Genomic DNA, 17233 nt, shown 5'->3' with positions numbered 1-17233 from the left:
TCCCAACGACGTGTGAGGTGTGTAGTGTGAACAGTATATTTGAAAACTTAAATAGTATTTTTAAAATCTTACAAGTCGTACGTCAGTACGTGTATAAGACAACAGCTGATAATAACTCCCCAATATCCGACCAAACCAATGTACTGTACCATGTATTCATACGTCTGTATACACATTCCCCATCAGATATTTACGACTTTATTTTAATATAAACGAGAAAAGGAAGACATATACCAAATGCAATGTATCATGTGTGTGTATTCATTTCCCCATCAAAATTCACGTACATATAAATAAGAGAAATAAAGACTTTAAAATATTATAAATACTTCCTAGTTATTATTTCACTCTTGCGTAAATTAGTTCGACATGTCAGTTTGGCAAGGAAAGAAGGAATATTTAAGATTAACTTATGCAAGTTCATATCCGTCAAAAAATAGTCAAACGTGTGTGTATCAAACTTGCAGCAATACATTGATCAAATAGCAGCAGTATTTTGGTATTATTAAGTAGTAATATATAATTAAAACATAAAATTAAGATAATATAAATAAGCTGTAAAAACAAGAGAGCTATTAATTATATCATGGGAAAAAAATGCAAGGGATAAAACGTTGCAAACATTAATTCATGAATAAGAAGGAATAACAATGATGAAGAAAACATTTTTAAATACATAATTAGTCATGGAAAATAAGGCAGTTAGGTAGACAAACTTAAATAAAATTATATGATCACAGAAACACAAACAACTAAGTTTATGGCAGTAGTCTTAGAAGGATAAATTCATGTTTTATGCTTTATTCTCTAAACAAACAGTCAAACTAAAAGTAATTTAAAATAAAGCTGACTATCACGAAAATTTCAATTATTATATGTCTAACCGGGCGTAGCCCGGCCAAGTTCCTCGTATTATAAATACTTCCTAGTTATTATTCCAGTGTAATTAGTCACACGTGTGTACCAAACTTGTAATAACAAAAATAAATACATTGATCGAATAGCAGCAGTATTTTGGTATTATTAAGTATATAATTAAAACATATAATTAAGCTGTAAAAACAAAAGAGCTATTATTATATACCACTGTATTAACGCCGATATAAGAAAAATATGTGAAATTTTAAGTTGTATTTAAAATATTAATTTTATTTCATTTGATTTTTTTAAAAAAAAAAACCGGATTTAGAATTCATACACTTCATCTTGCAATAAAATTTCTTTGTATATTATATGATAATAAAATTAGATTTTAATTCTATGCACTCAATCCCAATGAGTAACATTTATAATTTTTATATCAAAAAAAATGTGCATTGTATCAAATTTATATTTTACTTAATACTTTTTAAAAAGCTAAAATTTAATAAAACATAATTCTCAAAGAAAAAATTAAAAACTAATTTGATCTCATAATTGAAAAGTAATAATCTTAAATATATTGGACTTGTGGCATTACAGGAGGGTGTAGAATAGTTGGCTTCCAGTAGTGTAGAATGTAGAAAGCTGAGAATGGTTGTTTACAAGGGCATATTTTGTAATCTCATACTTAATAGTTTTACTACGTGTCCAACTAATTTTAAATAAAACTATACTAACATTATCATAAATTAATCAAAAATTCAAAGCGTTATTATGAGAAAATTATTTGTTTATGTTAAGGTGAGTATCTACAATCCTTCTTCTGATTAATAATTGACAGTATAATTTATTTAATTATGGTATTATAGTAATTAATTGTATAATTTTCTTAATTCTTTTTCTTATAGAATAAGCGATTTATCATTATAGTTAGTATTATTTTATATATATATATATGAACTATCCTTTATATTTATTAATTTGTTTAAATTTTTAATTTTTTATAATTTACAAATATATAAAAACATTTTTTTGTATAACACATGACAAAATCTTTAAGTGTTAAAATAGACATGTGTCGCGATAAAATGAGTTTTTTCGTTTTGATTAGCAAAGTTTATATAATAACACAATATGGAATACACTATCAAATCATTCACTGATTGAAAAACTTAAGAAAATTAGATTAATTTCTTATTTTGATTATCTTATTTTTTTATATTATGTTAATAACTAATTTTAACACATTAAACATTTTTATACTTTAATCATTTTTCTATATAAATTTATTTTTACTACATGATTATAATAAATAATAATTGCACATATGTTCCTTATTAATTACATATATTTTCCTATTTGAAATTAGTAATTTAATAGATAAGTTTCCTAATAATATAATAGATTAGTTTTGGCTTTATATACTTTTCAAAAATATTAGTTATAATTCTTTTATCTTTAAGATTTTTTTTAATTTTCTTATAGTTGTTAAATAAAATTTATTTTTATACATGTTAAAAATGTCTTGATACACTTAATATATATCGCAATTTTATATGAATTATTAACTTTCAAAACTAATACTTGACGCCCACAGGCCCAATAGCGAAGAAAAAAAAAAAAACAAAAAAAGAAAAGAAAACGAAGCCTTCCTTCGCCGCCGCAATAGAGATCGGCCATTGAAACCCTAAACCCCCTTTCTTGATTTTTCTCTGTTCCATCAAACGCTCTGGGCAAAGCTTCTTCACTCTCCCTCTCAGACCGATCGTGATTTTGCATACTCCTCTCAGAATCTCTGGTTAGTAATTTAATCTATATGTAGTCTTAGGAGGATTTAGGTGATGAGATATTGTAGAATTAGTCGGAATCTAGAATCCAAAATTCGAATGGTATCTTTTAAGGTAAACCAATTCAAAGATATGGAATCGGAATTAGGTGATGTATTCGAATGGTATGCTTAAAATGCTTTAACCTCAGCTCTCTCTCTCTCTCAAATTTTGTCTCAGAAAGAAATCAGAATCAGAATAATGTATAATCGTAAGCCAATGGAGAAGAAGAAGAAGGAAGGCATGGCTTCTACTAATCAAGATATGAGCTTTAAGAATATTATGAAAGATGTTCAATTCTTTGGTAAACACACACACTCTCTCTTCTCTTCTCGCTATTTGTATTATTTATTGCTGTTAATTGTTTTGTTCACATTCTCAGCTGGAATTGTTGTTGTTTTTGTTGTTTAGCCTCTACGCATATGACATGGAAGGATAAGAAAGCATTAGAGAACAAGCAAGTGGCTGAACTTGGTGGAAAGGTTAGATTTTTACAGAAACCTGTTTCGATCATTTAGGATTTTTATATGCGATAACCCTTTGATGTTATATATTTGCAGCCTCAAAAGAAGCAGAGGCTACCTTTGAGTGTAGCGTTAGTACCGATGAAGAAACAGAAAGAGAGAGAAGAGAAGATGTTGGACCAGGTGATTACTTTTTTTTTTACATTATGAACTGCTCTGTTTTTGTTTGGTTGATCCATTACGACGACATCTGGTTTCTCACTTGTTAATTGGGGGGTGTATTTTGCAGAATAGGATTCTTGGGAGATTTGGAGGACAGTTTGGGAGTGTAAGTACTAGGAAACCCGTAGAGAAGAAGCGTACGCCAGAAGAGAGAGTCTTGAAGTCTACTGTAGGACATTTCAAGGGCGGTGTTCTTGATGTTAGGCATTTGCTACATCCCGGTAATTCCATAACTAATGACAGAGATTTCAAGATAAAGAAACACAGAAAGAACGAGAACATGGGAGGAGGAGGTGGTGAAGGAGGCGGCATCAAGTCTAAGGGAAAGAAGAAAAATGGCAAGAAGAAGAATAAAGGAAAGAAGAAAGGAGGCGGTAAGAAGAGAGGCAAGCCATCACGGTGAGCTTTGTAACAAGTTTTGAAGCAAAGATGAGTGCAGTTACGGCTATATTGACCTTGGTTTTGATTGTGTGTTATCTTCGATTTTTGTAGAAAAGAACGAGATTGTTAAATTATTTTGCAATTGTTTTCTTGATTTCAGCCAAACCACCAAAATGATTTTAATAGATATTTTGAAACAATTTTGATCAAAAAAAAAAGATATTTTGAAACAATTTTTGCATATAAAGTCATTTACAATAACTGACACAAATAATGAAAATCATTTGTTGGTAATTTTACAATTAAGGCCAAATGGAAAAACAAGTAAATCACATTCGTGTTGATGTTTTTACTCTCGTTTATAATGTTTTCATGTCTATAATTTTACCTTTTTGGCCGGAAAGGCTAGAAAACACAATACAAATGTTTTATTTCTTTTTCTAACGACCGCCGTTTTTTGTTTGGCACATCATCCACATTTGAGCACCTTAGGGGAAAAATATCGTATCCTTCTTACATCAATAATGATTATAGAGATGATTGAAGAAAATGAAAGGTTGAAAGTCGTGGATTATTACTCAACGTTGCTCGATCCAAATAAGATTTTGTTTTTTTCCATTTGGGAATGATGTGATTTTACTGTGAAGTAGTGCTTTCTGTTGAACGTGCCCAAAAGTTCATTGATGTGATGGATTATATTACATAGCACTTTAATTCCTAGCTGGAATTTGGACCCAATTTAGATTTTCTTTTTTTAACACCGTCCAGTTTTTCCACCTTGTACGTGTCCTAAATCGTGACTTATTGAGAAGTTAGGGTGGTGATTGCATGATCGGTGAAGCTCTTGTCACTATTTTATACATGTCTAAATCAAATCAAATATCAAATTAGACATATGATGTGAGTGAGGTACTTAATGACACTTTGCATACTTGTAGATAAGGTTTAAGTCTTATATATCATCCGAGGTTCTTTGTATTTATATTACCGGCCACAACGTACGTCAACATGTGATAAACCAACTACGAGACGTAGTAAACTAAAATCACCACATTAGATAAATTAAAGCAAGCCTGCGTGTCGTTTTTTCACATCCTAAACGTGAGTTATGAAAATCTAATCATTGTACATCTTTGCAGTTAATTAAATGTTTATAAATCTTTTAATGGTATTATGTTACTACTACCATCTTGCCCAAATTATATTCAATATGACCGATCCATCAAATTAAGCGATTTAATTACAATGATGATTTAATCGTTCTTATGAGTTATGGCTGACTAATTATATAATTTTTATCACTGTGAGAAGACTAGAAAAAAAAACAAAAGAAAGAATACTTACTAATCGATAGTCAAGAGGTAGCCTCTTTTATAAATTAAACAAAAAAAAAAAAAAAAAAAACAGAAAGATTACGGGCCTTTTAGAATAGATGGGCTTGGTATAAATCATGATTGAATGCAAATCGAGGGCCATTTTAAATTATGTGGGCTGCCAAATTCTATTTAAATTTAGATATGGATATTTTAATTGATTCATAGCTTCTTATAATGTGTTCTTGGTGGATCGATAAAACGTAAATCATCCATGCCAAAAATGTGTAGACTGGAACGTATATAAAATAGTGTTGAACGTAGTTCACAATTGATAAAGAATCTGAAAGATATGGTAACTTTTACATGCACCTATATAAGACATTGAATTAGTCTTGGCCAAACTTTTCAGAATTGATTCCAAATCAATCATACCAATTAGACCTAGCTATGACCAATCATGCTTATTCAACTAAATGGAGGAATATTTTGAATATGAATACTAATATTAATGATGTGAGTGAGGAGGAAAGAATAAAGCATAATGTGATGAGAATGGAATCAGAAAAATTTAAGAATTGGTGTGTTGCTTTATCCCTTTGTATTGTTTCGATACGTCTATTTTGGTGTTCAAAGTTTCAAACCCCTTCTTTATTTTTCTTCTTCTTAGTGCTTTTGGAAAAAGAGAAGAGAAGGGGCTCAGATTCAAAGCCCCACCTATAAAGATACCATATACTAGTTAGCACCCCACATTCACACCCATTAATTCCACATTCATATATAACCAACTAATACACCCACATAATTAAATATCAAACAATCATTACCTACGGGATTGGTATTTAGTAGATGGTTTACCATTTGAAAAGAAACTTGTAGTATAACTTAGAGACTTATATATGGGATGAACATAATTATTCAAATGGTTGACAATATAAGAATGAAAGAGAGAGAGAGAGAGGATATGATTAATCAATGTTCATACAAAACTGCATGCGTTGCGTTTTTAGAGAACTTTTCTATAAAAATATTCACATTGAATCAGCTCAACAAACCTTAAAAACGTGTCTTAAGATTGATGAATTCTAAAGCAACCATCATCTAACAATTTTCTTGTTTCACTCACAAAAATGTTACATTTTAAATAAAACTCATGGGAATTTTTTTTTCACTGTATGATTCTATGAACATTGTGATTTGTGAGAGACAAGAATTCAGTTAAAAGCACAGGACGACTTGATCGATACTATACGTATAATTTGTCTTAAGCGATTACAAAAACAAGAAAAAAAAAAAAAAGTAAAAAAAAAAAAAAAAAGGACGAGACACTGCATGTGTTTTGGACCGTTTGGTTTAGAGTGATAAAAAAGAAGATAAAACTGTCCCTAAACAATAGATCTCCTCAATCCATGCGCAATCCACCTGATCCGTAATACCTTTTTCACCCTTCACCCAACAAACCTCGGATCGAATAACAACGTCTTGCTATATAATGGTAGTATCGTCTTTTTACTTCCCTAAGCCGACAACTATCTCTGTTGCTTATTATTTCTTTTGTTTTTTCTTTTGTTCGAAGAATTTTCAACTCAGCTTTCGAAATTATTAGCAGTGTACATGTTAATTAATCTTGAACAAGAAATTAATCGTCGCAGCTTTTATTTACTTTGCAGACAAATAAAGCATCAGTCACTAAGCCCACCATGATTAGAGCGTCGAGGTCGCAAACATTGTTTTCTTAATCAAAAACTATACTATTCTTATTGCTGAAATTAAGACAATATTATACTCCATGATTTAAACCTTTTTTAAAAAAAAAATATTATTACTAGCAAAACACCTGTGTCCACTAATCATTGCTTTCAAACACATAATGTCAATTGAAACTCAACTGTTCCAATATAATTTATTTGCAAAAAGAGCGAAAAGACAAATAAGTGGAAATGGAAAGACAAGATTAATTAAATTAGTGATACATACTATTATCTTTGAAGAAACTGAATTCATTGCCATATATATATATATATATATATAGTGTCAATACACTTCTCCTCTCCCTAGCTAAATGATTTGTTTGAACAACAACATATGTAACTTTATCATTAAGTCTCTATTCATTTTTAAAAACCCATGCAAAATTCATCATAATGAATTTAAAAGTTTAAAATACATATCATATGTGATGATTTACAATAGTGTTATCTATATTTGTATATATCACTACGTAATATTCAAGTTCTCCCACTATCTTCTTGTTATTTATTTATCACATTTCTATAGGTAGCAGCACTAACTCCACTCATTGTTTTTCTTTCTGTTTTTTTTTTTCACTTGCTCTCGTCAAGTGCCTACCAAATTATAATAAATTCAAAAGAACACATGGTTCAAATGAAGACAAAATCTTGAGTAGAGGAAAAACAAAAAGGAAAATATTAAAAAAGAAAAGAAAAGAAAAGAAGAAGAAGAAGAAGAAAAGTGATGGGAAATGGTGAGAAAAATAAGAGAAAGAAAAGGAAAGCTAAAATGAAAAGATATTGCGATGGTGGGTCAAAAGAAGAGTGGTTTGTTCACAAATCCACAAGGTGCCTTTGATTCTTTGTCTCTCTTCTTTCACTATTCATTCTCTCTATCTTTCTAGTAGTATAGTATTTTATAATATTACACACATCATCAACAACAAAAGGAATAGTTTTCTCGTCATCTTGATTACAATAAATCCAAGATAATGGAGGAATCTAAAACTTTGAAAACCAATATTGGTTTAACATTACATCGATCTGTTTTACAAGAAACAAAACGTTTGATGATCAAGAAGCATATATATAACACAAAGTAGTAGAGAAAGAAACGTCTCAAAGAAATTTGTAAGTATATTTGTAGGTACAAGAAGGAACACATGTGGGTCCTACTTTAATTACTGGACCCTACTCACCCCGGGCCCCGCTTTCTCTTTGCCATTTTTTTTTTTTTTAATAATAAAAAAAAAGCTCCGTTACGGTCAGTAGTCGCAGTAGAGCAAGCTATAGAGATAGCGCCCACACACAACACACACACACACACATAAAGCAAAAGCCTTTGAGCTCTCTCACCACTCTCCCCACCTCCCTCAAATCCCAGACTCCTCCTCTCTCGTTTCTCGAGCCTGGCTTCTCTTTCTCTATTTCCTTTGTTCATCGTTCTCTCTGCTTAAATCCGATTTCTTGAATTTTCCCCCAGATCAAAAAAAAAAAAGAAAGTCTCCTCCTTTGTAAACTATTTTCCGGTTATATAATCTCTCACTGTATCAGCTACATTGTACCGGAAAAAACCCCTTCTCGATCTCGGGATTCTCGCCGGTAAATCTTCAATCTTTGTTAGTTCCTGTTTCTAAATCTCTTTCCTTTTGTCGTTTTCTCTTTGGGGGTTTTTGATCGATTCTGTTTAATGTTAGCTTAAGTTTTTTTAAAGAACAAGTTTTTATACTCCCTATGATGTTTTTCTCGACAAGGTTTCTGTATATTTCAGATCGAACTATGGAGAACAAATCTTAGGACACAAACACACACACACACTCGTGTTCTTATTCTTTGTCTTGAATCCATAAATGAGAGTTAGTCCCCCTGAGGCTTATTCCCAAATCACGTGTTTTTCAATCTCTATTCTATTTTGTTTATTCGCCGACAAGAGTTTAGAATATGGTCCCGAATTTGTTGGTTGGTTTTTGTTTTGTATCTTTCTAAGTGCTTTTATGTTAAATTGAGGTCAGAGCTTGATTTAGTTGACGTTTTTTTTTTCCTTTTGAAGGGATATAGAGAGATTTGGGAGTTGGTGTTAAAGATCTCGTATGAATGCTGGAAATGGAAAGAGTTGCTGAGCTCAAGAGACTTCCTAGTAAAGGTCCTGTCTCTGGTCACTTATCCAGTAGTAGACGACAATACATGGACTTTGAAACTAGAGATCCTCCGGGTATGCATTTAGAGACTTTGAGGGAACGAGCTGCTCGATACAACAACAACAACGGAAGATCTGTGAATCCTACTACGACGTTGGGGAGAGAACTAAGCCAAGTTCTTAATGTGCATAGAGAAGATGTGATTATGACTCAGTTTGGTGGTGACATGAATGATTTTCAGGAGTTTGAGCCTGTTGTATCCTCTGTTAGAACTATGAAAGCCAAGTATCCTTTGCTGGAGATTGAAGAGATCGGGGCTGCTGATGATGATGTTACTTGTAAGGGAAGCAATGATATGTCTGAGGAAGCTGGTTCTAGCTCTTTCCGTGGAGTTAGTCATCCTCCAGAGCCTGACGACATGGATCTTATTACTACTGTCTATGTTCCCATCAGCGAAAAAGCCAAACCTGATTCTGTTTGTTTGATGAAGGGTATGTCTTCTACTACTACTACTAAAGGACCCTTCATCGAGGATCTTTCCCTCTGCGTGCCTCCGAAGAAGCCAAGCCCTGGAATACTCTCACCTGCAGAAAGCATAGTCGAGGAACCTGCTACATCGCTGTCCCCTTTTTCTGTGGCTCGTGCATCGCAGAACACAGAGAACTCTCTGCTACCGCCAGATTCAGACAAGGAATGCGTTTGGGATGCTTCTCTGCCTCCCAGTACCAATGTGAGCCCACATAGCAGTAGTGTTGAAAGTATGAATTTCGCCAGGGCTATGAGTATTGCTAATAGCTCTTCTGCAACAAGTACTACTCAGAGGAGCGATGTTGTGCTTAGTATGGACAAGAACTACTGTGACAGGAGTATCAGTATGGTTTTGGATTCGTTTGAAAGTGCTAAGACGAGTGCAAGCAGAGCTAGTGATAGTAGTGGCCTAAGCGAAGAGAGTAGCTGGAGCAATTTCACCGGAAGCCTTAATAAGCCACACAAAGGGAATGATCCTTGGTGGAATGCTATCTTGGCTATCCGTACTCGAGATGGGATTTTGGGAATGAGCCACTTCAAGTTGCTTAAACGGTTAGGTTGTGGTGACATTGGGAGTGTTTATCTGGCTGAGTTAAGCGGAACTCGGTGCCATTTTGCTGTGAAAGTGATGGATAAAGCATCTCTTGAGAACCGGAAGAAGTTGAATCGAGCTCAGACCGAGAGAGATATCTTACAGCTATTGGATCACCCGTTTCTACCGACATTGTACACTCATTTTGAGACAGACAGATTCTCGTGTTTGGTCATGGAATACTGCCCTGGAGGTGATCTGCACACTTTAAGGCAACGCCAACCCGGGAAGCATTTCTCCGAGTATGCTGCTCGGTATGTTTTCTCTCTCTCTCGGTTTCAGTATTACAGAAGCTTAAGTATCATATACTGTTTTCTCACTTTCTTTAGATGTTTCACATTTTTTTGTTTTGGCCAGGTTTTACGCTGCAGAGGTGTTGCTAGCGCTAGAGTATCTCCATATGCTCGGTGTTGTTTACAGAGACTTGAAACCTGAGAATGTTCTGGTTCGAGATGACGGTCACATAATGCTTTCTGACTTTGATCTCTCCCTGAGATGCGCGGTTTCTCCAACACTGATCAAAACATTCGACTCAGATCCATCTAGACGCGGCGCATTCTGCGTTCAACCCACTTGTATGGAGCCTACATCAGCTTGCATCATCCAACCCTCATGTTTCTTACCACGCAGCATCTTCTCTAACAAAAACAAAAAGAACAAGTCACGTAAAACTCAGACGGATTTCTTCAAGTCACACTCAGGTGCTCTTCCAGAGCTAGTTGCTGAACCAAACACACGGTCCATGTCCTTTGTTGGAACCCACGAGTACTTAGCTCCAGAGATCATCAAAGGAGAAGGACATGGAAGCGCAGTGGATTGGTGGACTTTTGGTATCTTTGTGCATGAGCTTCTATACGGGAAAACACCGTTCAAAGGATCAGGAAACCGAGCTACTCTGTTCAATGTAGTTGGAGAACAGTTGAAATTCCCAGAGTCACCAGCTACTAGCTATGCAGGCAGGGACTTGATACAAGCTTTACTGGTGAAAGATCCAAAGAACAGGTTAGGAACAAAAAGAGGAGCAACAGAGATAAAGCAGCATCCGTTCTTTGAAGGTGTGAATTGGGCATTGATAAGGTGTAGCACTCCTCCTGAAGTACCGAGACAAATGGAGACCGAACCGCCACCAAAGTATGGACCGATTGATCCAGTTGGTTTTGGTAGTAATAGCAAACGGATGATGGGACCACCACCAGTATCAGCAGCAGCAGCAGACACGAAATCTGGTGGTAAATTTCTAGACTTCGAGTTTTTCTAATGCTTCGGAGAGTTTGTGTTTGGTTCCTTCTTTAGCCATTTTTAGTCTTCTTCATGTCACTATATATTGTAACCATGCCTAAATCTTTAGTAGATCAGGAGTGGGGGTTTATTTCTCATAGTAACTTAGGTCTATCTTCTTCTTCTTTTTGTATGGAGATTAAATCTTCTTCCATGGAACTAAAACTTTTGTAAGGACATGGAAAGCCCCAAGTCAGAAATATTTAAGAAAATCTCCTTTGGTACTCTACTGTTAGGTTTGTCGGTATCCTTCTTCTACCCATAGTAAACTAAATAGATTCGTAATGTCAATGTCACTGCCATGTTTTGGGTACATCTATATGAACATTTTTTGTGGTCCCAATATAAAACGAATCAACGATTCAATTATTTTTATTCTAATCCCACAACTGAACTGATTTTGGCATTTGTATGTGTTTTTCTTTAAAACTGTCGGCATGATATTCGCTTGATCTTAACATCACATCTGTAATATATTACAGATTACCAAAATGTGAATCGGCTATGATCAAAAGATATAAACCACGCTTGTTTTTGTTAACCGTAGACCCTAGTCTACCAAGAACTTTAAGTGCGGCAGACAAAACAGAGAATGATCACTTGTCAGACTAAGATCCTAACTCTTTCTCAGGGAATCCGATGAAATCAGGACCCACTGACTAGAGACATTTACATAAGTAGTAACCGACCGACCAGTTTCATGCCAAAAGGAGACAGTTCAAGGTCCGTCCTAGATTTGGAATCAACACCTGCTAGGCTGCTATGACTTATATATATCACCATTAACGAACAAGCAAGAGATTGGTTCTTATTCATTTTCATTAGAACATGTAGCTGAGAACTACATGAACAAAAATCCCCACATTTCATAACCAGAAATCAAAAGCCAAGTCCTAGAGACTCCATATATATACATTTTCTTTGCAGAAATAAACAATATCCAAGCAAATCTATCAAACAACCAAGCCCCGAAATAAGCATAAATAAAGATAGGAAAATTGTAACTATATAGTCTTGTATTTTCCAACTATATAGTATAGTAAAAGTCTATATAATTTAGTGTGCTATTTGATGGAGTATGACCGAGTGCATACCGTCTGTAAGGATTCCGTGAACAGAGCAGAGAAACTCGTTAAAGCTTGGAACACACCAGGCAAACCCGTCTGCAAGTTATTCAGAGTCATGGCTCTTGTTACATCTATTGCCTTGGAATGCTTCAGCATTTCTTCCTCCACTCTTCTCTGGCATGCTCCTAGCTCCAATTTTTTCTCTGTGAGCGGGTCCCGAGCATCTAATACGTGTCCGTTGTCTGGTCCTGAATCCGGGAGACCAAACCCGACCGTGGAATACGACTGATAATATTTCCTTTCGATGTTTCTAAGCGAGGAAGCTTTCTTCTCAAGCTCCTTTGATGCTGACTCTGTTCTTTTCTTTATCTTTAGTTCCTCGGACTGCTTCGCTGATATCACGTGAACAACGTTGATGAAGCTTTTGATTGCTTCGGAAGCCACTGTGTCTGGGACTCGGTCTAGAGTAAGCTTCCACTCATCACAAAATGCGTAGGCGTCTACTGGCTCTTTATGACTGGGATTGTCGTCTTGGCAAACTGGAAGAAGAGTTAGCTTGAACCAGGCTTGAACCGAATGTATGAAGTCCCTTTGGAATTTAATCAGCCGGCAGAAACTAGAGTGCCATAAAGACACAGCTGTTTCCAAGTCACGTGTTGCTTGTCTGTGTAGTTCAGATGTTGATTCCCCTTTGCCTGACCTGTTAATGAGCCCCTGAACTTGCTGTACGATGTTGTTCTGAATCTCGTGGAACTGATGCATTGATTTCCACATGTACATGAAGCTGCACAATGAAATATCAGAGATTAGCCTGTAACTTTCTTATCTTTAAAGCAAATACCTATACTGCACAATTGATGGAATCAAGCAATTACTGAAGCATAATCTTTAGACTCTTAGCATGGATTTGTCAAAATGGTCTTTTATCACTCTCTTGTTTTCGGAATTACTACAACTACCACACTTGAAACTTGGTTAGGGACCTTTAAAATGTAGGCTCTAAATTACCATGCCACACACATTGAGGAAGATCTATCTCTAATCTCTATTTACCACAACGGATACCAGAAATCAGAACTAGATATTAGCCAATAAGCATAATCATGATATTCATTCAGCCTGTGTAATTTAGGCAAAGACATGATCACCAGTTCAGTAGCTTACTTGGTCAGGATAACCTATAAAAGCCCAACACCCTACAATATTTAAGAGAGTTACGGATATTTGTCTCAATCTAAGAAGCAGCCCATCATATTAGGGAATCCAAAATTCTACAGAATAGCTTCAGAAAGGCATGGGATAACTAACTGCTGAAGCTATCAATTTTTTAATTTAATGTTCACCTACTTGATGAGTCCACACTATTCTTTTATAAATGTGAAAGTTGGTGGAAGTATACGTACGTACTTCTACGAGTAAATTATGATACAGACCTATCAATGCAAACAGCTGGTAGGAGTGAACTCAATAGCGCATATGATATCATATAGTCAGTGATACACAATTAGCTAAATTAGATCAATCAAACAATGCAAACATACCCATGGCAGAGTTCAACGAGCTGCGGGACAAGATCAGTATCTCGAAGGCGAATAATTGCATTAGACGTTGTGCTGACGGCCTGAGAAGTAACAATTATAAGAGACTGTAACCTCGTGATAGAGCCCTTTGTCTTGTCTAACTTAATCTCATTCTCTCCCTTGTACTCTTGGCTTTGAAGCTTTGACAACTTCTTTTCGTGCTCAATCTTCAACCCTTCTCTAGCCTGAAAGTTCATTCGTATCTCCAACAATTAGTGAAACCAAAACCTACAAGAATTGACAAAAGAACTGACTGAAATTGAATAAACAGTAGAGACCTACCTTGACTTCCTCATAGAGTTTCTTTTCCCATGCCAAGAGGCGGTCTAGACTGGAAGATAGGCTCTTTGGACCACCCGGTTGGTCCAATGCGGTTGTGTCAAGCCTGTACTTGACTTCCAATGGCGGCTTTGAGGTCCAGGTTGAGCTCAGATTGCTCAATACACTACTCGAATGAATCACCGTCTCTAAACACACGAAATTCACAATGCAAAAATCAAAATCAACTCCCAAATTAACCTAATTCGAATCTATCAAGCAAAACTCACTCTTCAATTGGCTGAAACTGCGATCAAGCTGAGCCCTGCCAAGATGTAGCATCTGAGAAACTTGGTCACCAGCAGAAGCCGCCTTGTCGAAATTCTCCTTGATAGCATCAACAATCTCCTTCAAATCTCTATGCCTCACCACCATCTCTCCTCCGCCTCTGTAGCTACCAGAAGACGTCGTCGCGTCATCTGCTTTGCCATACTTCTCTTGTGAAACACCACCTCCATACTCCTGCGGCATTGCTTGGGGCGGCGCCTTCTGATGGTACTCCCGTCTCATCGAACTCGTCTTCACAGAAGATCCGAAATCGGAACGCGTCCCAATCTCAGACACTGACTCTCTATCCTCTTCTTCCTCTTCCTCCTCCGCGGCCTCAGATGAGCTCGTCGTACTGTAATGATCATGATCCTCCCATTCGCTACACTGAACCTCCTCTCTCTCAGTCTCCTCTTCCTCTTCCACCGCAGTAGACTCGAATTGCTTCTTCTTCTTCATATGGAAAAACTCATGCTCCGATCTCTCTGTTTCGGTATCGTCTTCATAGCGGTTCTGTTGTTGTTGCCTCTCTTGAGATTTCCGATCGAAGAACTCAGAATCAGGAGGGGAAGGAGGGTAAAAGTTCTCCCAATTCCAGACGGAAGAAGCTTGAGAAGGAGTGGCTGAGTAAGTAGAGTTCTGGTAAGCAGTAGGGTAAAAGCTCGGCATGAAATTGGATCTCTCACTAGACGAAGGACTCGAGAGAATATGAGGTAACTTAGGTTGTTGCTGTGGCTGTTTCCGGCGCCGATTAGATGACGCTGTAACAATCGGAGGTAGTTTCGAGCTAGCAGCAACAGAAGGAGGAGCCGGCGGTTGAGTATAGACTGAAGAAGGAGCAGGTGACGGCGGTATAAACTTGGCGGAAGAGTGTTGAGACGACGACGGCGGTTGAGGAGGATGATGATGATGAGTATGGAGAAAAACAGCCGGAGTCTGATCTGATACAGCTAATGGCTCACCGGCGGCGAATGATGAAAGAGCAGATCCGGTGAGACGAAGCGATCTGCAGTAATCGGCGTGAGCTGCAGCTAGGTGATGTCGTGCGTTGACAGATTCCGTCATGAGACGGCGGCGTTCTTTGCACCGCCGTACTGTGTCTTCATTATCGAGCTTCGACGCTGCACATCCCATGGTTAATGGTTTCTCTCTCTCTCGGCTGAGTTAACTTGAACGATCGGCGGCGCGTGGAGTCATCTCGGTTGTGCTCTGCATTATTATTATTTTTCAATGGAGAAGAATCACACAAAAAAGGAATGGGGGAGAAAGTTTCTTAGCTGTTTCCACTTGATCGGACTCTCTTTGACTGTACATTGCTCTCTCTCTACTAGTACTATTTTTCTTATCTTTTTCCACTTTTATTATTTCTTTTAAAGAACTATATATTAAGTATATACAAAGTTTCCTTTTTCTATTTTATTTTATTTATTTTGTCCCCCAGTGAGTCAGTGACTGTCATTAACCTGGACTAGTGTTTTTTTTTCCACTTTGTTACTAAAACAAATTTTGATTTCCCACCAAGTTATAGTTTAATGCAGTATACAAATTTGACCAGTAGTATAAAAGAGTTTTAAATATTTGAAAATACCTGTTAGTATTTATTCTGATTATTTTAAAAAAATTTAAGATGGTGCGTCGGTTGATGTGGAATGTAATTAATGACAAGAAGAAATAAATAAAACATATTAAAGGATGCTTTCGTGTGGTTTGGGTAGGTGGTGGATTAAATTTGGAAAGACCTAAAGTATTAGTCAAATTACTAATAGTAGTAATTTATTATTAGAACGTAATTGCAAATCTGAGAATGGAAATTATTTGAGTTTTTAGGGAAGTCATTGAATCGTTGGCTAAAACGGCAGGATGTTTACACTCGGAGTTTTAAAACGGTGTACCATGTCGTTGGGAAGAGTCTTTTTTACACCGTTTATAGAAGAAAGTATCCACATTCCACAACAACAAAAAAACAAAAAACAACAACATGCATTTACTTTTTTTTTTTTGCTTTCCAGCTTTGTATAAGAGGTTCATCAGCAACGGTGAAAAGTTTTTTTAAAAAAACAACGGCATGTAAAAAGAATATCACAAATCAGACTTAAAATAGTACTATATATTAGCTAGTATGTTTAGAAATTGTTCCATCTTTTTTTAAAGTGAGCTTCGATACTCCCCGAACGAGCATCTAATTCGTCTTCTTTTATAATGGATGCATCATGCATGCTTGGTTGCTTCCGTAAATGTAACGTGCGTACTTTGTTTTCTTTTGGAATTGATTAAGCAAAAACACTTGAAACTATTCAATCATATTTCACCTTGTTTTTGTATTCGACAATCATCAATTATCAAACGTAGTGTCGTAGTGATATATATTACATTCACCAAGATGAATAAGTAAAAAAAATACAAAGGAAAATAAAGATGGATAAGAATTGATATAAAGCATGTGGAGACGTCAACACCTTCGAAAATGACCCAACTGAATTTTTTTTTTTTGTTATCCCTTTTAAAAAAGCACAACTTTTTGTATTATCTTTATCTTTTTTTGGTTGTAATCTTTTGATTACGAATATTCTTTAAGTTTTAGATTTCAGAGATATTCATATAGATCTTGTTCTTAAAGCTTTCCCATCTGTGATGTCAATTTTATTCTCTCGGTGAATCAAAAGTGGTT

General features: G+C 35.7%; 3 protein-coding genes across 5 annotated transcripts; 2 read left to right on the top strand and 1 right to left on the bottom strand.

Annotated features, from left to right (window-relative positions):
- The first annotated feature begins 2311 nt into the window (after positions 1-2311).
- Positions 2312-4034, top strand: LOC104784852 (uncharacterized). Of its 2 annotated transcripts, none has more exons than XM_010509945.3 (5): positions 2312-2659; positions 2868-2991; positions 3099-3169; positions 3248-3334; positions 3441-4034. In XM_010509945.3, exons 2-5 carry the CDS (start codon positions 2889-2891, stop codon positions 3774-3776), a joined length of 597 nt encoding a protein of 198 aa, XP_010508247.1. In that variant the 5' UTR covers positions 2312-2659; positions 2868-2888; the 3' UTR covers positions 3777-4034. The 2 variants fall into 2 exon arrangements, with proteins under 2 accessions (XP_010508247.1, XP_010508248.1); XM_010509946.3 differs by having other exon boundaries at positions 2448-2659; positions 2872-2991.
- Positions 4035-7794: 3760 nt separating this feature from the next.
- On the top strand, positions 7795-11562 carry LOC104784851 (serine/threonine-protein kinase D6PKL1). Of its 2 annotated transcripts, none has more exons than XM_087512948.1 (3): positions 7795-8399; positions 8848-10309; positions 10413-11562. In XM_087512948.1, exons 2-3 carry the CDS (start codon positions 8892-8894, stop codon positions 11311-11313), a joined length of 2319 nt encoding a protein of 772 aa, XP_087369074.1. In that variant the 5' UTR covers positions 7795-8399; positions 8848-8891; the 3' UTR covers positions 11314-11562. The 2 variants fall into 2 exon arrangements, with proteins under 2 accessions (XP_087369074.1, XP_087369075.1); XM_087512949.1 differs by having other exon boundaries at positions 8065-8416.
- Positions 11563-12115: 553 nt separating this feature from the next.
- LOC104784850 (nitrate regulatory gene2 protein) lies at positions 12116-16101 on the bottom strand. The gene is made up of 4 exons (XM_010509941.3): positions 14529-16101; positions 14263-14447; positions 13942-14165; positions 12116-13184 (listed from the first exon to the last, which is right to left on the bottom strand). Exons 1-4 carry the CDS (start codon positions 15697-15699, stop codon positions 12398-12400), a joined length of 2367 nt encoding a protein of 788 aa, XP_010508243.1. The 5' UTR covers positions 15700-16101; the 3' UTR covers positions 12116-12397.
- Between the last annotated feature and the right edge of the window lie 1132 nt (positions 16102-17233).

The sequence above is a fragment of the Camelina sativa genome, chromosome 5 (genome assembly GCF_030686135.1).
Source record: "Camelina sativa cultivar CO46 ecotype springtype chromosome 5, ASM3068613v1".
NCBI lineage: Eukaryota > Viridiplantae > Streptophyta > Magnoliopsida > Brassicales > Brassicaceae > Camelina > Camelina sativa.
The sequence above is the reverse complement of the archived record's forward strand: the minus strand, read 5'-3'. Positions and strand labels throughout refer to the sequence as shown.